Below are 23,473 nucleotides of genomic sequence, written 5' to 3' on the forward strand. Positions count from 1 at the left end.
ATTCCATACATGTCAACGCATGATTATGCTACAGTGAATATATGATCAAACTCAAGCTCTTCACGTAGTTTTATCCAAGGCAAGATTATATCCCTCACATGTTAATTTCCAAAGTTTAATTCTATCTTATGTATTATATGTTCAAGGAGAAAATATATTTAGTTAGATATTATGTCTAAAGCTAGATTTTATTAAAAGCGAAGTTATGTCTAATGCGAGATCAACTGTCATTGTCCCAGTCCTAAGGCGTTGAAAGTTATATCCTAAGCGAGATCATGTCAAAGGCAAGATAATGTCTAATGCGTGATTATACCTAATGCGAGATTATTTCAATATTAACAATTCGATATCAATATTCGATATCAATATTCGATATCAATATTCAATATCAATATTCAATATCAATATTCAATATCAATATTCAATATCAACATTCAATATCAACATTCAATATCAATATTCAATATCAATATTCAATATCAATATTCAATATCAATATTCAATAGCAATATTCAATAGCAATATTCAATAGCAATATTCAATATCAATATTCAATATCAATATTATAATAAAAAATTTCAAGATAAAAATTTTGATATCGAATGGAAAAGCTGATTGACACAGACCTGTTGCATCATGGGAAACAACACTTCCATTTCTGTGAGATGATGATTCGTGGGCCAGCAACAAGTTGTAAGAGGCTAAATGGAGCTCCTGACCAGCTTCGATGTCTCGGACAACTTCAAGGTAGATCTATCACAAGAACACACAATTTAAATTACTACTTGATACACTTATACATCGAAATGCACTACTTTTTTATAATAATTACTACTTGACACACTTGATACACTTCCAGGTAAAATAAAACTGCTATCCTATTAACAATGTTCAATTGAATTATTCCTTGATGAACTTGATACACTTCCACATAGAAATGAACTTCAAAAATATATAAATAGGAAATAAAAGTAAACATGGTTTCAAGAGCTCAAAAACATTCACCCATTTCACATTTCAAATCACATTTATTTCTTTGCATTCCCGTCTGGCAAGTCTTGAAAATTAGAGTTTGTTTTGGGGGGCTTGAAATATGGCATTTTCTATTTATATATTTCTGAAGCGAAAGAAGTTTTTAATCGAGTAAAACCTTTAATCTATTGAAAATATGCAACTCAATTGCTGTTTAATGAACTTAGATAGATCACACCAAATTAACTGTTACTTTATTACTAATATACAATATTTAATTGCTATTTAATAAAATTGACACATTTCCAGGTAAAAATATACTTTTTAAGTTAGTAATAAAAAAAATCAATTAAATGACAATTATATCCTAACATAAGAGCTTATAACATAAGAATCAATATATGGTAAGTGAATATGTTTTAATATTAAAAGAGTGTATAAATAAAATACATTAAAAAGTGGCATAAACATAAATATTGTAAATTTCTAGCATATGATTATGTTTAAAAAAAACAGCGCATTCATTTTCGGAAAAGGCATTATTAACTTTTTTTACTGCTTAAAGAATACATAAGAAAAATAATAATATAATTTTATTTTGAACCTCGCTAATACGCAATGCAAAATATTTTGAAGAAATAATGATTTTCGACAATATTTAAAACTTTTAAAAAAATTTACAGTATTCCGAAACAAAATAAATCTAAAATTGTATGAAAAAATAATAAATTAAGGAACATAAATAGAAAAATACAGGAAACAATCCTTGAGTTTTGCCGATGGTCTATTTAGTTTTCTAACCATCCAATGTACTGGAAAAAAATTAAATTAAGGAATATGGAATAACAAAGAGCATAGGACACAAGTCTTTTAGTTTTGAAGAGGGTTCATTTAGTTTTCTTATCTTAAAATTCCCTTTCAAAAAGAAAAATTAAGAATTATAACTATGGGTCATAAAATAACAACAAAAATATAGGAACCCGTCTTTTAGTTTTGCAATTGGTTTATTTTGTTTTCTAATCCTAAAATTCACTTTTAAAAGGGAAAATTAAGGATCATAAAATAGCAAGAAATATAGGAACCCTTTTTTTTCGTTCCGCAGTTGGTTTATTTTGTTTATATTGTCTAGTTATCCAATGCGCTGGCAAAAATGAAAAATGCAATCATTTCTTTTCAGCGCACAAGAATGATAATCGATTCTCTCAATTTCCTTTGATAGGCAGGTTCATAATCAGAAAATAGGTCTATGATGGTGTGTGCCCATCCCTAATCCATTTCATAAGTCAGATTCAAAAGTATTCGTTTAGATCAACTGCACCTCCCTGCTTATATCAATTTTTTATTTATTTATAGGTCACATTTTTTAATAATTTCGATGCTGAATCTGTAGAATGATAAACTGCTGATTTAAGATACTTCATAGAAGAAATATTTTAATTCTTCAACTTAACAGTTTTATCCATCAATAGAAAAAACTATTGCAAAAAAATGTAGTATTTTTTAGAAGGGCTGTTTTAGTTATTCGATTTAACAGTTTTATCTATCTGTAAAGCAAACTGTTGCATCTGTAAAGCAAACATTAGGAGAAATATTCTAGTTATTCAACTTAACAGTTTTATCTATTTAAAGAATAAAATATTGCTGATAAATGTTGCTTTACAAAAAAAATGTTTTAACTATTCAATTTAACAATTATATCTTTTTTGTCTTCTGTTTGATTTCAAAAATCTTCTGCATTCTAAAGATACCTCATTGAAAGTATAGTTGCTAAATAACACAATAGTTGTTTTGGATAGAATAATTTTATGAATATATTTTCGGAATTGTTCGAAGATAACTTTTGTATCATAAAAAATGAAATTATGGTCGTTCTTTGAAACAAAGGTTATTTCTGCTAGCGTAATAAGATTGATAGATTTCCGGAATTATCATAAGATATTTTTTGAATTAGTAAATAAAACGTCATTGGAAGTATAATTGTTATTTAAAACAACAGTTATTAGGGCTAACACAATAAAATCGATATATTTTCAGAATAGATATATATTCGGAATTGTTCCAAGATAACTTTTGCATAATTAAAAAACGTTTTATGGGAAGTATAATTGTTATTTAAAAGAACAGTTACTAGGGCTAACATAATAAAATAGGCGAATTTTCAGAATTGTTGTATGGTTACTTTTGCTTAACAAAGAAAATTGGATGAATTACGGTTATTTGCATAAATTAGTAACATAAAAAGACTATTATATTTTCGGAATTATTCGATGGTAACTGTTATATCAAACTAAGCAGGTTATATTTAGCTGTTACATTATGTACTTTTTTGAAAGATACAATAGTAACATTCTTAAAGGAACTATAATGAAAGTTATATTTTATTGGATTTTTCCGAACAAAAAATTTCATAATTAACAATTACAAAATAACTGTGAAGAAAATGCAATTTGAAAATAACCTATTACATAACATTCCAAAGTACTAACTACAAATTACAATGTCTTCATAGTACATTTGAGTTTTTAAACAATTATAATTTTAGGCTTCATGATGAACATTAAAGGTTTTAGGATTTTTGTAGAACGATGCCTGAAATAAATTTGAAATTTTTATAAATGATACACTTTTAGAGTTCAGGCTCTTTGATTGACTGCTTTCATAAAAGTAATAGCAGCGAATTCTTAATAAAAATAAATCGAACTTAAGATATACCGATTTGAGTAACATTTTTAATATTAAATAACAAATTAAAACAAAGGCTAAAATTTACCAAGTTGTATAACATTTTTAAAATCGTATTATTAGCACTTATGAAATAAATTTTGTAAAATCAAATCAATTTTAAGATTTACCGATTTGAATAACATTTTTAATATTAACACTAGAAAGACTGAAACTTAGTATATACCTATATTCTCTAAAAGCAGTCAAAAAGACTGGATTGTGAAAGAATAACTAAGTTGTAAAAAAAAAATTTTAAATAAATTTTTTATATTTTTTTAAATATTTTTACAGCTATATAACAAGTTATTAGTAAATATTAACAATAAAAAAAATTATATGTTTTACAAAAAGTCACAAAATTCTGAAAAATTGTGTCATTATTATACATCATTGTTTTTCTAATTGAAATTAAAAAGCAGTCGAAATTACTTCTTGGGCAATCTAGGGTTAAATAACAAATTAAAGCAAAGGTTAAAATTTGCCATGTTGTATAACATTTTAATATCGAAGTATTAGCACTTATTAAATAAATTTCATGAAAACAAATCAATTTTAAGATTTACCAATTTGGATAGCTTTTTTATCATTTAATAACAAGTTAAAGCAAAAGGTTAAAATGTACCAAGTTGTGCAACATTTTAATATCGTATTATTAACACTTATTAAATAAATTTTGGAGCCATTCAAATGCAGCTAAAAGAGTCAGTCCTCAAAATCCGATGCCTTTAATCATCAAGAATCATATTAATAATATATCTCTTTTATATTTATATTCACTATCAATCACAATATGATGAGGAGGAATACATATTGTCTAGGCGGATCTTTTGAAGTGAAAAACATAACTAACCAAAGAAAAGAAAAACATGAATTATGAACCCCTATAAAATCCCATGCATAACTAATATCTTTCATAGCGTTTCAGAATCAAACTTTTGAGGTGGAATAAAAAAAAATCAATTACCTATTTTTCTACACAATGATTACAAGAATCCAAAGTAGGTGGTCTTGCTCGCAGGGTGCCTCTTTAAGAAGACAACCATCGATGTAAGATGAGACCTAAACTCTGATCATCCCAAATTGATTAACTTTTTTTTTTCTGTGTTGATACTAATCATATATTAGAATCGCTTAAGAATCTATGACGAATTTTTGCGATAAAAACTTTTAAGATGAGGATAGGTTAGGTTAATTTTATATTGTTTAAAGAAAAAAAAAAGATTTGCGCTTTTAAGCATCTGCAGTGAGAGAGATTAGGTGGCTTAGACTTTCTGTGACAAGATGCCACTCCTTTATTTCTAAGTCTTTGAAATACGTCATTAATTCATCTTTTTTTTAAGTATATTGTTTCTTATTGTTAAAATGTAACATTGGCACTTACCATTCTTACACAACTCTGCGTATAATTGGTAAAGTTAACTTTGAGCTTTGATGTATACGAAGGGCATTATGTTTGATGCTACGAACTGGATATATCTCAAATGTTTACGTAATAGAAATATTTTGAAATGTTTACGAAGACGAAATATTTTCAAATGGTTACGACGAGAAAATATTTTCAAATATTCACAAAGAAGAAAGATTTTTAAGTATATATGAATTGAAAATATTTTCCAAATCATTATAAAGGGAGACTATTTTTCTACCTTTACGAAGAGGAAATCGCTTATGAACAAGAAATATTTTCAAATGTTTACAAAGAAGAAATAATATTTTCAAATGTTTGTAAAGGGGACTCTTTTTTAAGCGCATACGAAGAGGAAATCTTTTAAATTGTTTATGAGCAAAAAATATTTTCAAATATTCGCAAAGAAGAAATATTTTCAATGTTTACGAAGAAGAAATATCATTTTCAAATGTATATGAAATGAAAAAGTTTTCAAATGTTTGTGAAGAGGGACTCTTTTCAAACGTTTATGGAGAGAAAATCTTTTAAATCGCTTATGAGCAAGAAATATTTTCAAATATTTGCGAAGAAAAAATATTGTAAAATATTTTCGAAGAAGAAATATTTTCAAATGTTTACGACGAGAAAATATTTTTAAATGTTCACGACCAAGAAATATTTTCAAATGCATATGAAGGGAAAATATTTTCAAGTGTTTGTAAAGGAGGACTCTTTTCAAATGTTTACGAAGAAGATATCTTTTAAATCGCTTATGTGCAGGAAATATTTTCAAATATTTGAAAAGAAGAAATATTTTCAAATATTTACAACGAGAAAATATATTCGAATGGATGCGAAGAACAACTATCTTCAAATGTATAAAGCGAAAAAAAATTTTCAAACATTCCAAAAGGGGAAACCTAAAAAATTATTTNACGCATACCTCTTCTTACTATATCCCGCACTTATTCTAATTTTCCACATTTTGCTTCCTTTCATTTTGTGGTTGCTATAGATGATAGTGTTATCCGTCCTTAGCAATTGTCCAGCAGTGTATTTTCAAATATTTACAACGAGAAAATATATTCGAATGGATACGAAGAACAACTATCTTCAAATGTATAAAGCGAAAAAATTTTCAAATATTCCTAAAGGGGAAACCTAGAAAATGATTTGAAATGTTGGCGAAAAACATTTTGAAATGTCTGTGAATCTTATTTAACTAAGAAAAACCATATCTTAAAGCATTGAGTTGATTCTGAGAACATATAAGGGTGAACAATAATAAGATGAAAAAAAAACAGTTCCTACAATTTTTTTGCACCTCTAAAAGTAATAGCGCAAATTAAAAAAAAAATAACGCATCAGGTACTTGAATTATATGTTTAGGAACTATGAAACACCAAAAAACATACTTGCGAAAGTAAATTTTTTTTTTCTGTTTGAATGTACATAAGTTCCGATAGTAATAAATGTGTAATAAATAGTAATTAGTATACTCTAACTTGCGATTAATGAGACTTATAACGTTTTCAGATAATCATAATTGGCAATTTTACTTATAAAAATATTTTTTATTTGTTATAAATCTCATATTTTCAGTAGAGGAGTTCATGGTCCAAGTCAATTAATGAACCTATATCACCCCGAATGAAAAGCGCTCCCTTTAGTTTATTTAAACATTTAAAAATATCATTCATAGCTTAGCTGTGAAATATAATAAATAGTCAATCAATGAGCCAAGTCAATAATCAATGAGCATATATCACCCCTATGGAAAAGTGTTCTCTTTAATTTATTTAAGCATTTAAAAATAACAATTATAGATTACTCTTGAAATATTAAAATTTGTCAATCAATGAGCCAATAATCAATGAACATGTATCACCCTAAGTGGAGAAGCACTCCCTTTAATTTATTTAAACATTGAAAAATAACATTTATAGATTACTCGTGAAATATAAAAATAATTCAACTGATTGTTTTTTTTTTCATATTTGTAGGACATAAAATTCATATATAATTATATTAATTCTCATAACGAGTGCAACAATTGTGTGATTATACACATCTATTAATTTGCGTAAGCAGCATGATAGGTTCCTGATAGATAAATCTATGAAATAACACATGTTTACAATTCCTATACTCATAGATTTATAGCACGTGATTTAAATAAATTAACAATGCTTTAATATATCGCGAAGGAGACAAAGGAACGTCACGTGTTTGACTCAAAGCGTTTAATTTATTTTAATAAAAACCTTTTAACAGGCATAACTTAAAATTGTCGTAAGGAGGCGTGTTTGAAGCAATTTACCGCATATTTTTCCCCATTGCTACTACCAATGAAGAAAACTACAACGAACGTTAACCACTTTACAAATAGATAATCATATCGGAACTTATCTTATTAAAATCAATAATTGAATGAAATCGAATTGAGGTCGAAAAAAAGCTAAATACTTCAGATTTCATATGATATAAATTAACGTAAAATAAGTATAACGATATCTTAGTGTGTATTTCTTTTTATTCTTATTTCTTTCCCAGAGAAACTGTTTGGAAGACAAAAATTTCCTCTTTTTTCTTTATCTAAATGAGTTCAATTTGTAGGTGTTGCCCTTTACCGATGTGTACGAAAAGTTGATTAGAAAATTTACAAATCTAGAATATACTATATTTAAGAATAAACAATATTAGGATCTTTTAATTGAAAATTGTTTTGTGTCCTTAAAGATGGAAGTCACAGTAATTGTTTCGGTAGCAAAAGCTGTGTTTCTTAAATATTTTAAATTGTTTGCTTTCTAATATTTTTTTTAGACTTCTGCACTGTTCTTAACTTCGACTAGATACTACGTTTACAAGTAATTCAATCAAATCAGATTGCAGGTTCTCGTGATTTCTTATAAACTTGATTTCTTGAAATTATAGATTTCGATTATATGATTCCAAGCAATCATGATTGCTCGTAATTATAGATTTATATTATTTGTAATTCAGTTTCAATAAATTATTTAAATAGGTTGCTATATTCAATAACAATAAATTTTAATTATTTATAATTCCGATAGCCTGTAATTATTTATAGTTCTGTCTAATTCTATCAATATTTATTATTTGTATTTCATTGCATTACAAGTAATCCGAATTACTTAAGATCATAGATTTTGATTACTTATTGTTCATTCAATTATACGTAATTGTGTTCTAAAATTGTTTAATTTATTTATTTATCTTTGTATGCAAATAATGTAAATTTTTGCATAAAAATGCAAATTTTAAAGTAATGCAAATTTGTTAAAAGGGAAAAATATCCCATAAAATCATTAAAGATCTTTATTTCCTAACGGTATAATGCGATATTGAAATTCTGATAACATTCAGCTCTACTGATGATACTATACATAAAACTCGATATTATCAGTGATTTCATCCTTCGCCTTCAGTACTTCTTAAGTAATTATTCAAATGCAATTTATTTCTGGTTTTATTTTGAATAAATAAATCCCAAAAAAATGAAATAAAATAAAATAAATAAAAATCATACAATATTGTTATTTTATCTAACTGTATAGCTCGATATTAAAATTCTGATACCATTCAGCTCTATTGATGATATTACATACAACTTGATATTATCAGTGATATCATCCTTCACCTTCAGTACTTCCTAAGTTATTAAGTTTTTATTCATCCTTCACCTTCAGTACTTCTTAAGTTATTATTCAAATGCAATTTTTGGGGGGTTTTTATTTCGGATAAATAAAATATTGACCAATGTAAAATTAATGTAAATGAATTAAATTGGAGGACTATCGCGATATATCGTGAAATATCACTATTTGCGAACGATACAACGCGATATTAAAATTCTTATATCGTTCAGCTCTACTGAAGATATTACAAGATGTTCTCAATGATCTCAACCTTCACCTTCAGTACCTTTTAAGTTATTATTCAAATGCAATTTATTTTTTTCAACAATTGCAACTAAAATTGCTCAACCGCCATTTTCCTTTTTCAAGATTCTAAATTGTTTTTAATTACATACCTTCCCGGACACTGCAAGGTTAAGTTAAAACGACCGAACTGGGTCTCATCTTTGAGTAAACAATCACCTTCTCTCTTTGAAAGCGAGCATTTCTAAATCATTGTTTTTAACCTTTGCAACCTCTGGTGCGAGCACTTCGAATCAAAGCGGTTTAAGTCAAACCTAAAGAAAGAAATTGTTGTTACGTAACAGAGGTTACCGTTTCTTCAGTTGTCATACTTAAATTTCAATTTTAAAACTTCCCCTTACGACTTTTTAACCACGATTTCGGAAGAAATATCAAAGACTAGTCATAATTTATGCTTGTTTTTAAAATAAATTCGAAAAATTCAAAATTTACTGCAAATGAAATGGGCGTGATTATAAATTTTGATGATGATGAATGTTCGTTATAAAAATGCATGATTATTCTTGCAATTTCAGCGAATAAGGAACGTAAAGAATAAATTAAAGAATATGTTATTAAATGAATGGATAAGTAACTAATTGAGCGAATGTATGAGTAAGGTATTAATTGAATGTATGAGTAAATGATTAAATGAACTAATGAGTAAGGGATTAAATGAATGTATGAGTAAGGGATTAAATTAAAGCATGTGTAAAGAATTAAATGAATGCATGAGTAAATGATAAAATGAAGAAACTTGAGTTATGTGATTGAATAAATGAGGGAAATGAGAAAAAAAGGAAGCAAAACACTGAATCAGCAAAACACTAAATTGTAAGTAAATAAAAAGCATATTTAAATCTATAATTTTTGATGAGAAAATCAATTATCATAATTTTCAAAAGCTGAAATAAAAGCATTTTACTATATGTGAATAAATTATTTATTTAAATGTTTCAATGCATTTTTAAAACTAGAAGTCATTTTTTAAGTAGAAAGTGTTTTTTATCATACTTTTTGCAGAATTCCACGCAATGTTACGAAAATAATTTTAGATTCAAATTTGCTAATCACTTCTATAGGCTAATTTCAAAAAATATTTTAAATGCGCATTTTAAAATAAACTAATGGTGTCAAAAATTAGTTTGAATTAATGCGAATTTTAAAATTAATTATGTTGAAATTTCCAAAAGAAGGCGCAAACTTTTGAATTTATATTGAAATTTTAAATAGCATCATCTCTTAAACATCCAGCACATAAATTCATGGGTAAAAATAAAGAAAATTTAGTGACTTTACACATTAAAGATATTACTAGTCCCTGTTTATTTTACTGCTCTGTTTACCTGTCTCTATTAGATTTTCTTTTTAAATGAATTTAAATTAAAAAAATTACAATACTTAGACTATGTAACGCAACAAGTAGGAAGAAATATGCTATTTTATGAAAAAACATCAAAAGAAAGGTCCTGGGTTCAAATCCCGGACAAGGCATGGATGCTCTTTCATTCTCTGTACTGTCTGTCCTTACTGTGGGAGCACCGTTGAACCACCTAATATGCTGCCCCTGAGAGAGTGAGCAATAAATTTGCCCCACTGATACCTGAATTGGCGAGGGCCTGAATCGGGTTGCAATTGGGAAAAAAAATGAGAAAAGCATAGAACAAAACAGGAAACCGAAAAATCAAAATAATATAATATCTCTTTACATCAATTGCTGGTCCGGAAGACCATTGATAATTGTGTGTCGGTAATCTCAGAAAACTATCATCGTTAATTCCGATCCTTGGATAAATTATCTATTCTAAAACAGTAAAAACACGTCCCCACAAGAACCCTAATGCCCCCCATTAAAAAAATGCTTGCAATCGATTTTTTTGGAAATGGGTAAAACGACAAATTGAAAGCGAAATTGAGACAAAATGAAAGCAATGACAAATTGAAAGCGAAAGTATTCTCTCAAAAGAAAGGAAAAAAAATGCATAAATAAACATCTTTTTATCTGTGCTGAGTATCGCTATGGCTGAACTGATCGCTTAATGATCAACTCAATATGCAATAGATGTCCACAGAGCACTATGCCCCTACTAATCTGTAAGCAGCGAGGTACGAAGGACGCCCTGTTTAATCGATCAACCGGAACAATTGAAATCCATCAACAGAACGCTCTCGCTTTTCCGGAAAATAGTTCTTTTTTTTGTGGCAGAAAGAAAATTGTTTAAATGTGATTAGTCCTTTTTTTTACGCAAATGACCATGGGGTATTGTAGTCTTTTTTTTTTCTTTTCATTTTCGTAGTAAGATTGAAAACAAACGAAAACCTGAGAGAATGAAAGTTTGAAGTGACATTTTAGTGAATTTGAGTAAATTAGTTTTAACATGGTTTTTCAGAGCACTTTCGCCAAGGGAAAAAAAAACCACAGTGTAAGTGCTTGAAGCAAAGCTATAATTTTAAACTATGCATGACATCTTGTCGTGAAGAATTATCTGAGCTTTAGAACGGACAAATAACTTAAATATTTTAAAAGTTATTAAACTTTCTTCTAAAATCACCAATTTGGTGACATTTTTTCACCTAGATGAAAACTATCAAATGCAATGTCTTTGCTAATTTTTGGAAATTTTTATGATCCCAGATAATGCTGCATTGAAAGTAAGTTTTTTAATATTAAAAAATAAGACTACACACGATTTCACTTTTCTCAAAACTGTGGTTTTTCTCCATGTTTTTAGCCATTTTCAGAATTATCACAGAATTCTCTCTAGCTAAAGATAGGGTGAACTTGACCTAACAGTTATGAATAATTGTTACTAACTCACAACGGTTACGAAAACAGCATATTATTCGCTAAGAAGTATAATTTCATGCGACAACAGAACTTTCGAAGAACAACCTTAAAGTTTATGCGTTTCCAATTGGCGAAATCTATAAATTCCCAACTCTCATAAAATATTCTTATACTACCTAAGAGAAACTTTCGAAGGATACTCATCGGCTGTTTGTCACCAAATGCACTTAAAATTTTCTTCCAATTCGAAATCATTCCAAAATATTGAAACTTTCATCCACTAAGATCTGTGCTATAGCTCGCGCATTCCTGCAAAATTTGCTTTCAGAGAGAGACTTTAAGTTACTAGCTGATTGTTAGCCATCCAATGTTCTTGGAATTTTAAACTACCCCAAAAATACTCGAAGATTGTCACTTAGTATCTTCATTCACTAGACTTTGACAGTATTGTTAAGAAATACTGGAGAGCTAGAAGCCTAATTACCTAATAGTCAATGGCTGGCATTTGTTTAATAAATAAAAATATTCATTCATTAAAATCTGTCGAATAACGCTGGCACTCTTGACATCATTTGGCAGTAAATTTGCTGCCAAAGGAAAGGCCTTTACTGTTGCTCGTCAATTGTCTGTTGTTAAATGCTTATGAAATTTTCTTTTACTTCAAGAACACAAAACTGCTACCTGGTACCTTGCTTCACTACAATCTGCGGAATAACGCTGCCACTTTGGCATCATTTGGCAGTAATTTGTTGCCAAAAATTCAAGCGTTTTAAAGTTACTCATCAACTGTTTGTTGTCAAATGCATACGAAATTTTCTTCTACTCCAATGAAACAGTTCTTATTATTTAGTACTTTCATTTACTAGGAACTATTGGTGCTTTGATTTGCTGCCAAAAAAGAGGCTTCCTTATGTTACTCATCAATTGTTTCTTGCTAAATGCGCTTAGAAATTTCGTCCACTAAACTTCTAAGATTACGGATCAGTAACTTCACTCACTGAAATTCGCTGAATGCAAAGTCTTGATTAAATTTTAAAAAAACGTTATAATAATTTAATAAGAGTTAAATTTTATCTTTTCCCCTGAAGTCTTAATTTTCTTCAAACAAGTCACTAAATATTTCTTCCACAAAGCTCTTCAAGTAATATTTTTTTGCTTAAATCCGTTATTATATGTTTATTAATCACCATCATGTCCAATATTTAATCACCATAATACACTTTTTCGAAAATTTCACTCTAACTACTACATTATCACCCTGGAAAACAGGACTGGTAGTACTTTTTCTATAATCAATTTTATTATGTTATTACCCAAACAAGATTTCTATACACTTCCAAAAATCTAAAAATATGAATTCAATGTCTATAATGAATGACAAAAATCGTCATTTTTTTTTTGGATTGAAAATAGCTCAGTTAAAGCCTATTTGTTTATTTAAAATGCAAAGTTATCGTATATCATATTTATAAATGCTTATCTCTAAATTTTATTTCATTTTGTTTTAAATATCTCATTTATATATTTAACTTAAATTTGGTTTAGAATGTTCTGATCATATAATAACTGGAAAAGCTTTGTTACTTTTTACATAGTTAAATAATATAGTTAGATGAGTCACAAGATTTAAAAGAAAAATGAACTAGGCGAAATTTAGCTATTTTTTCACGATGATGTAGTGAAATTTAAAATTAAAAAATTTTGATAAAATTAAAGCATAAAAAAAACAATACAAGATTTACATTAACCGTCTGCATGAAATAAATAAACCAAATGCTCTTAATAGAGCTATTTAAAAATAAATCGTTAAATATCTAATTAATAATTCCATTCATCGCCACAAAAAAAAATCTATGAATAGAAATCTGAATGCAATGCCTATTAAGAATCGAAATCTATCATCCTTTTGTATTTTATAGTAGCAAATAATTAGAGGATACAATAAAAATAGTCTTTTCATTTCGTTCTTTTCCTTTTCTTTTTTTAGAAAGAACATTTAGTCTAGCGATAAAAGGATGGATTTTCGTGTATCGCCAAACTATCAGATATCAAGCCAACCATAGCCAAAGAAATGAAACAAGACGTAGAATTTGTTTATAAGCTAATCGTTTGTTTCAGTTCTAGGCTGCAATATTTCTTTCCTTATCACTTTTTTGGAGAATTTTTTTGTGGCGTAAGTCTAAAAATTTAAATAAATATTTTTTTTAAATCGATTTTAAGTCTCAATTATTCTTTTTTCATATGTATATCTTGGAGGTGATTACATTTTATTTTGTGATAGAATTTTTTGATTTGATATTTACAAAGAAACTGTAGAATAGAAAATCTAAATACATAATCATACATAGTATATACATACGTACACGTACATACCATACTTAGGGTGCTCATTGTTCGCCAAGGTATATACATATACATAAATACATGTGCATACTATACATGAATAGTATATATTTAGAATTATAATTAAATATCTATGAAGGCTTAGTTAAAAAATACTTAAAACGATATAGATGCACATGCAAAGAAAACTTTGCTAAAATCATTGCAAATATTACAATTAAATTTTCAGGTTTCGAATCAACAAAATATTGAGTTATAAAACTTTCAGCGTTATGCGTGTGTTTTTTAACGCATTTAATAGAATACATGTAGTTTGGCCAGGTTACAAAATTTAAATAAAATGCAAAATGTATCAAACATTTTAGCGTTGAATTTAAGTAGAAGTGGGGTATGTATGAATAAAAATAAATATCTTTATAAAATACGATTGCAAGAATTTTTGGTGTTTCATCGGCTTGAACCGTTTGAAAGTTTTTGTAAGAATTAATTACATCGCAAAAAGGTGATGGAACCTAGAATTAAACAAAGTACAGTTTAGGAATTAAGCAGTTTAAAACTTTTTTCTGTTTCTACACATTCAAATTGCTGTTTTTTTCTCCCAAATACCTTAAAAAAATATTTAACGTGTTTTTTTTTCCAACTAAACTTTTGATTCTAGATATTTCTGATAAAATATACATATTTGAAACTATTCCAAATCACCCTATTCATTTTTCATTCGATAAAACTGTATTTCCGCTATTATTGATATCCGACATCATTCTTATTAATCTTCCACTATCTATTCACCATCAAATCCATTTCACTTTTTCGTCAAATCCTCCGAGCAATTTAGAGAGGCATACATAAAAAAACCAAGAATTAATCGTGTAAGAAACACGTGTTATTTTAATAATTCCAACCTGGGATATCTTAACGGAAGCCGTGGCGCGCTTGGCGACAGTTGTCACCTTCTACCTAGTAACCCTGATCCTTGGCGAGGCGGAACTAAGGGCGTCCAACAAACAGAGCGTGACAATCAAGAGTCCGAAACTGAGTCAAGATGCTAGGCCACTAAAGTAAGATATTATAATAAAATAAATGTATAATAATATTCCACCTGGAATATGCGAGAGAGGAAATGAAGAACAAAACACTTCACAAAAAAAGAGAGAGTAACTAAGAAGTAAACAAACAAAAGAAGAAAGCGAAATCGAGTTCCATTTGATATGGATGGATGTGTCACTATGCTTGAAGCTCTCTTTAATTGGCTAATTAAGGTGTACTCTTGTTCATTTAAAATAAAAAAGGAAGATAGAGATGCCTAACTTGTTGTATGTTGCGTTGGATTAAAAAACTTCCTTATTCCAGCCTGTATCTACTCCTCGTATTACATTGACCGCGGAAGCATCACGAAACTGGGATATATATATATATATATATATTTATATATAGAGAGAGAGAGAGANATATGGTACAAAAATTCAAAATATGGAGAAAACATGCAAAAATTACAGAAAAATGAAAAAAAGGGAAAAAGAAATATAATAATAAAAAATAATTAAAAATTCTGGAAAAAAATGTATAAAAATTTGGAAAATAATGATATGTTTTCCTCAACTCACGCGATTATATACGCAAATATGAGTGCTTTCTAATATTGTATCAATATAGCCAAAGCAAAATATATCAATACAATAGTGTGAGGAGCACTCAAAAAAATTTTGCAAAACATTTACAACAAATAAAATACGACACATTAAGTAAAAACATCACGTAAAAACAGAAAATGAAACATGAAGAAAAAAACGGAATAAAACATAAAACAAAATCTATAAAGCGAGTTGCGAATTCAAATGAACTTACGTGAACGGTAAACTTTTCAAGAATGATTTAAAATATTTTCTTAACAAGATTGCTAGATTACAAAATATGAAAACTGAAAAACAAATTGTTCGTTGTAGAGTTAGTATAGTGTACTATACTAACTAATATTATCATTAATAAGCAAAATTTTCGTAGTATGATCAGCGTAAATTTTAACAATTGCACTCTGCATGCACTTCCGTAATGCAGAGTGTAAATGTTTAAATTATTAGAGTAGTTATTGCTCAGTGCAATTATTTGAATATCCACAATAATAATACAATTTAATTTTAATAACTATTATTTTTTATCTAATTATTATTTAATTATTATAATATATATATAATTTCTATTTCAATTATTTTATTTAACTTTTATTTTAACTCTACCTCTTAAGAGTTCATGGGAGAAATGAACATTTTAGAGGGAGTACAGTGAGACCTGTTTTTGTGCGTTCCTTTTTTATGCGATTCTGTTTTTGTGCGATGGGTTTTATGCGATTTTATTTATGTGTGATTTTTTTTGTGCGAATTATTTTTATGCGGTATATGAATCTTAACGGCGTTAGCACCAGTTTAATGTTTCCTATCAATGTGCATGTGCATGTTGTGGACGAACTCTGATTACGTGGTCTCCTTGACAACGATGATGTATCTGAACTTCGCGATGCTCTGTTTATTTACTTTCATTAGTTCATTTATTATTGTCAACTCCATTTTCTCTTCTGTTTAAAATTTATTCTGCGCTAAACAAGTTGAAGTAAATCAGTAAAAAGTCGTTTTCTGTGTTAAAATACTTAGTATTTTAAAATTAAACCGTTGTTTTTATTTTGTAAATCCTCGTCTGTGTGTATCTCAAATACTATACGCTTCGTATTCGGAGTTTTATACACGATTCATTAGATTAAGGAATCATTTTATAGTGAGATTAAAGGTAAAAAAATTAATTACTTTTGTTTCAATTCATATGTAGTTTTTATGATTTTTATTTTATTTTATCTGATCACTGACTTTATGGTACCAAAAAACAAATCAATTGAAATCCTATCTTCAAGCGATTTTCAACCAATTCATTCCAAGAAGATGCGCGTTTTGGATTACGACGAGTAGCAGCAAACTATTTAATGTATAATTTGAAAACTTCTGCATGTATATGTGCAATGAAGAATTAAATATTTTTAAAATTTCTTTAGGTCTAATTTAATTATTTAATTTTATTGAAAGCATTCTCTTATCTATTTCATAAATCATTGATGTATTTTCTGAGTCCGACTTTTTTTATGCGGTCCCTATCAACCGCATAAAAAAAGTTTTTGGTGGTATATGGTACAAACTTGTTTATTACATGTCAGAATTTATAAAATTTTCGAATTTTTTTTTGTGCGATTTCTTTTATGCGGTCCCTATCCACCGCACAAAAAAAGGTTTTACTGTAATTTATATTTTATAACTTAATTTGTCGTAACAAAACTGAGTTTGGCAAAACCTAGAGTGAACCATGAAGTCTTAGATGCTGATAAAATGTTTTCAAACTGCGCCGATCGGACAGTGTAAGTAATCAGGGAACTGACCTCACATCGGAAAGGTCCTGGGTTCGAATCCCGGACGAGGCATGGATGTTCTTTCATGCTCTGAATTATCTCTCCTTACTGAGGGAGCAACGTTGACCCACCTATTATGATGCTCCTGAAAATGTGGACAACCTGCTTTACTAAGAACTAAATGACGAGTGTCAATTGGGTGGGTATTGGGGAAAAAATATTTTCAAAATGCAACTAAATTATATCAAGATTAGTTAAGATTACGCAGCGGGGAAAGTAGCCTGCAATAATTTGCTTGCATTTTAATATTTTGAAAACATTTTCTTCTTCAGCATTAGAGACTTATGTTTTTCCCAATCTCACTTTTCTCTTAACTTTAAATTCTAAAATACTAATTGGGGTAAATCAGTATTTGACATGAAAAAAATCTCCCGTCGTACAGCGCCTTCCTAAGTTTTGCACCGGCATCACAGTAATATTCTGCATTTTCGTATTCCTATGTTAGCATTGTAAAAATGCTGACATTTTCGGAGTAGTACTACAATAGAAATTTCTACAATAGTGGCGCAATTCGAGTCTTTAACTTGTACGTTATTCAATTTTATTTTGAAAATGCAATCAAACAAATAGTGCATAAATCATCGAATATATATATATATATTTTCAAAAAAAAAGTCTCCCTTGTCCAGTAAAGCATGACTCATGAAGACGAAAAAAAGAAACACGTCATTCTTTAGATCAGTAGTCCTGTATGCTATTTGCAGCTCAGCACATAGTAGTAGAAAAGAAACACACGACTCCAACTAATTGCATGCTCAAACTTGTTTTGATTCGTAAAACACGACAGCGAAATCCCCGAACATGATAAAGATGAGATCGAACAAAGATTTATCGAGTGGAACACAATGAAAAACGAGGATAAATAAAAAAAAACTAATAAATAAAACGCCACCGCCTTCGTTAGGGCGAATTTACAACAAAAATAAAAGTGCCATTATGCTTGATTAGCTTCCTCTTACGTGCCATCTTGAAATAGCATCGTAATTTTGATGCCTTACGAAAATTTTTCCCTACCTCGTATCACCACGCGCTGTGCCACCATCTTATTGTATAGAGATGGGGTGGTCGTACGTACAGAATCCTTAATTGGTCAAGTATTGTCCGATTGTTTCACTTATAGTTATTTATTTTATCGTCTGCAACGGGTGCGCTATGACTAATGCCAATTACCAGTGTGTTACACACGCACAGGAAGTATTATAAAACTCAGTTTGGCAACAACAGAGCCGGACAATTAGCGACTATTAACAAAGCACGTTCTTGGATTCTTTTTTGTCTTCGTTTTTCAGAGTTTTGGGCGGTAGCCATTGTCTTTGCTTATGAGTTGCAAAATACTCCTTTTTTTTTAAATCTGCATCCACTTCCGATGGGTTTTGGATGGGTGGGGTATTTCGAATAAAGAATTTTGGGGCCAATTTGAGTTGCTGGACATAGTAAGAGGGAGATTGCGATATGGAAAGGGCTGGGTGTTAAAATCGAGGCGGCTCCATTTTTGTGTCTCGAAAAAAAAGAGTTTTGTATGTCAGTTCTTGCTCTTTGTTCGTAGCAATTAGGAAAGATTTTGTTAGGTGTTTAAACCTTATTAGTGTTCTTGCCTCCATTAAAATGTTATGCATTCAAAGAGAGAATTACCTTCATCCCTGAATATGTGTAAGGAGAATTACTCGCATTGTCTGCAATTTAAGAAGAAAAAAAAACTCAAAAGCATATTCTGATTATTAACTTTTGTTTTGCTTATATTGACACACACGTGGAACATACTAATAGATATTACTTGTCTTTATGTATTAATTTAAAAAAGAGCAACACTACAAATACAAATTTACGCAAATTTATTCATAATTCCTAATTTTATTCATTCATAGCAATTATCTTTTATAAATAGCTCGGTTGGCAGGGCGTTGAATTCACGTTCGTGAGAACTGGAGTTCGAATCTAGCCGACCGAAGATTCTCCATGTGGTAAATGGTGACTGGTGCACGTTGAATCTGTCGTGTCACAAAGCCCCCCGTGTTCCCAGAACAAATCAAAACTTCTGGGGGTACTGAATTGGAGATTACTCGTTCTCTGATTCAGGTCAAAATAGTGATCCGCTGATGAATAAATGGATGTATGAATGGGTCCGCGCTATAAACGAGTGTGACTTATATGTGCCGAATTCTTGGGCATAGATGCCGAATAGAGAGAGTATATACCTCTTTCTCTTCGATAATCGCTGGAGCATTTACACATTCCGTCAGAGTTTGGCAACATCGGACAAATAAGACGAGTTTTAAAATTTAAACTTAAGGAACCCAGCAGATATGTCCCTTATTAAGAATACGAGAAATCATTAATTGCAGCACATTGTTGGAATCTTGGGTAGAAATTCAAATTTAACAACGCCGTCTTTAAACAGCTGACCCAATTTTTTGGGTTTACGACCACTAACGTTCAACTCCGCAGCCTTGTAATTTTGAATCCAATCCAGAAGACAAGGGAATTCCTGTATCAAGTATTAGGAGAAAATTTGTCATCTTGATGAAACTAACCCGCATTTGCGTTACATGGAGAGGAAACCCTCCCACGGTTAATCTGACAGCAAGAGGACTCTAACTCATGATCCTTCTACCACTGGGGATATTTTACGTCAGCTCAGTAATGGAAGAGAGGCTAGGGCAGAATTCATATCTACCAACCATTGCTGATATTCCAGACTGGGTCACCTCGTTGGGAGGCGAGCCACCACGACTCTATGTCGTCTTAAAATCAGTTTCAAAACGATGTCAAATTGTTTCATCTATGTTTTTTTCTTTCTAATTGAAATATTTTTATCTAATAAGCTATCCTTTATGTCTTAAAACAATTACCACCTTTAAAGCTTTGAAGTCATACTTCATCATCCAACATGCTTATCTTTTTCATTTCCTCACTCGAATCATTCGTAATGTTTCTTATCCTATTAAGAATTGTTTGATGATTACGGTGAATCAAGGAAGGATTTACCGATCATTTCCGGTGTAGAAGAATTTTCAAGGATCAACTGCCCGTAATATTGCGTGACCCTGGCGACATTTTTATTTGATTCTTATTTATCAGCCTTGAAAACACCACTAGCGAATCTGATATCTTATTCTGAGTAACACTTCGTTAACTATTACTGGTAGTTTTTTGAGTACATGAATGAGATAAGTCCCAAAAATTACATAAATAGTGTATAGATCAACGATTTCCAATTTTTTCTGTTATGGAACCCTAAATAATCAACCTTTTTTCCGGATTTTCATTCAAGATTTTTTTTTTTAAAAAAAGAAACCGATACTGATGTACAATTTTCTAGAATGTCTGAAGAATTGATTCATTTAAATTTGAAATTACATGAATTTTTTTAAAGAAACTAATATAAATTTATAGTTTTCTATAAGAACCTCATAATATAAATTTGTTATTTCACAAAAATTTCGCTTAAGAAAGTAATAAAATTGTCTATTTTCTAGAATTCAATGAGATTTATTGCTTTATTAAATTGCATTAAAAAAACTAGGATAAATTTATTATGTTATTGACTTTCTTAAGAGGTGACTTACATAAATTTGTTACTATCTAAAATTTTCTACTTCTATATAAATGTACAAATCTAAAATTTTTTAGCAAATATGAATATAAATTTATTTCCATTTAGATGTTAATGCGGGAGTAGTACTTTACAAAGAATTTAACTAGTAATTACTGATATCCATTGAAATCCTGAGTTTCTATTAATAGTAAATTATTTGTATTTTTTGATATTTTCCATATTCTTTTTCGACATTTTTTTCTGTCTTTTTTTTACTAACACATTAAATGTTTGATTTTTTTTTTTTTTTTTTGTTATCATCATAAATTGGATGATGAATCCGAACCACCTTTTTTCCAAAGCAGAAAATGAGTATGAATACCTTTAAAAAAACACATTTTTGCATCAGTATCTCTCTAATATACCATTCAATAATAAAAAATAAATCAATAAGCAATTGGCATCGGTTTTTCATTATTACTTTATCAATTTATTTTTTTATACGAATCCATTTCTTACAAGGATATCAGAACCAGTCATTTAAAACAAATTCGTCTTAAGGAACGTAATGTTCTTTTCTTATCACAGCTATTCTTTTCGATTCCCTCCCATTTGCATTCGCAATAAATCGCTTTATCACTTCCGTTTCATTTTCGCTTTCAACAAAATGCGTCAACACTCCATCTAATCAAATCGTTCCATCAATTCCAGGATACTTTCGCTATCAAACGATAGTGCAGAAGGAAAAAAAAACGCAAGATGAGTGGTACAAATGGCAACCCATTTTATGCTCTATATTTCTCGTCTGCGGGATACAGAGGAGTTAAACGCCACTATGACGACCCCTTTCGATATACTGGACATGTTAAATCTTGTCCTCGGGGCAGGGAGTTTGCACCCTGTAGAAACGATGGCCTCGTTGATGATGGTCCTCTGACAACTCCACCTTTCCCCGAGGCGTTCTCAAGTTAAGGGATTTGTTTAGGGATTTTTTTTACACCGGAATAAGATAACGGGTGGTAATTCTTTTGCAGTTAAGATGACGCTTAACAGCCGAAGAAAGCACTGCAATTTTCCTATATTGGTTAGTGAAAAATTAAAGTATAGAAAAAAGCGAGTTCAATGAAACCTAGATTAAAATATAATATTTCAATTGCTAAAAGACTATTTTTAAAGTATCAAAATGTAAACAGACAATAAACGACAGGATATCATAGAGAGGAATTCCTCCATAATTTGCTTGCATTTCGATATTTTGAAAACAGTTTTTCAGCTAATGAAGTTTCATGGTTTATTTTAGGTTTACCCAAACTCCTTCCTTTAAAATAAAAAAAAATAAAAAAATAAAATAAAAAACTCAAATGGGAGAGAAATAGAATTTTTCATGAAAAGTTGAGCATTGAATATGCATCCAGTAAAAGCAAGAGAGCAGAGGAAAGAAATGCAGTTTCGCAAATGTTACGAAAAATTCCTTATTCGTTGTCAATATTTAAGTCTACAATTGCTTCGAAGTATTTGACAACAGGTGAAACTCTCTTCGACGCCCGGTGGCTGAGTGTTAGCGCTTCACGCTCCCGTGCCACAGGTTCTGGGTTCGATCCTCGAACCGGACGAGGTTGACTCAGCCTTTCATCCCTTCAGTAGGTCGATAAATGAATATCAAGCATGCTTGGGAACTAAACACTGGGGGTTTCACGTTCGGCTGACCACCTAACGACCGGAATATTTGCTCCTGCACCCCAGAGTCCAAGTTCAAGAAAACTCAGATGGGCACAGTAGGCCTTGGCCCTCTATGGGCTGTCGCGCCACTGAGTTTAGTTTAGAAACTCTATTCTCCACAAATACTCTTCAGTTCAAACATGAATGCTATTGAACGACTCAGTAATGCTGATACATGGCAATGTTTGTGGATTAAACTGCAACTTATCTCTTTGAGTTATTAATAAAGAGTATTATCTATTTTTCAATTATTTTTTTTATAGCCATCGTTGAGTAGCGACCCCAATTTTGAGTTTACGACTACCGATGTTCAACTCCGTAACGTTGTAATTTTGTACCCAATCCAGAAGAAAAGAGAACTTCTGGATCAAGTATTCCCTTCGTAGTATCTATGGAACTATCCAGCATTTGCATTACACGGAGACGAAATCCACGAAAATCTCCCAGGGTCAGCCTAACCGCGAGAAGAGTCTAACTAACGATCAGTAACCAATGATGGAGTCTAACTAACGATCAGACTACCACTGAGAATATTTTTTATCAGCACTGTGGTTGGTGCGAATCGGTAGCGGAATACATATCGAACAGCCATCGCTTGGATTCGAAACCGGATCACNGC

At 29.9% G+C, this 23,473-nt stretch overlaps 1 protein-coding gene across 2 annotated transcripts in view; it reads right to left on the minus strand.

Annotated features, from left to right (window-relative positions):
* LOC107436282 (histone-lysine N-methyltransferase MECOM) overlaps positions 1–23,473 on the minus strand; it is a 237,929-nt gene that overhangs the window by 88,455 nt on the left and 126,001 nt on the right. For both annotated transcript variants that reach the window (XM_016047922.3, XM_016047923.3), the window contains exon 4: positions 627–753. In XM_016047922.3, the coding sequence (XP_015903408.3) occupies positions 627–753 (127 nt within the window). The remainder of the gene's footprint in view (positions 1–626; positions 754–23,473) is intronic.

Source organism: Parasteatoda tepidariorum, chromosome 7 (assembly GCF_043381705.1).
Source record: "Parasteatoda tepidariorum isolate YZ-2023 chromosome 7, CAS_Ptep_4.0, whole genome shotgun sequence".
Classification (NCBI taxonomy): Eukaryota; Metazoa; Arthropoda; class Arachnida; order Araneae; family Theridiidae; genus Parasteatoda; species Parasteatoda tepidariorum.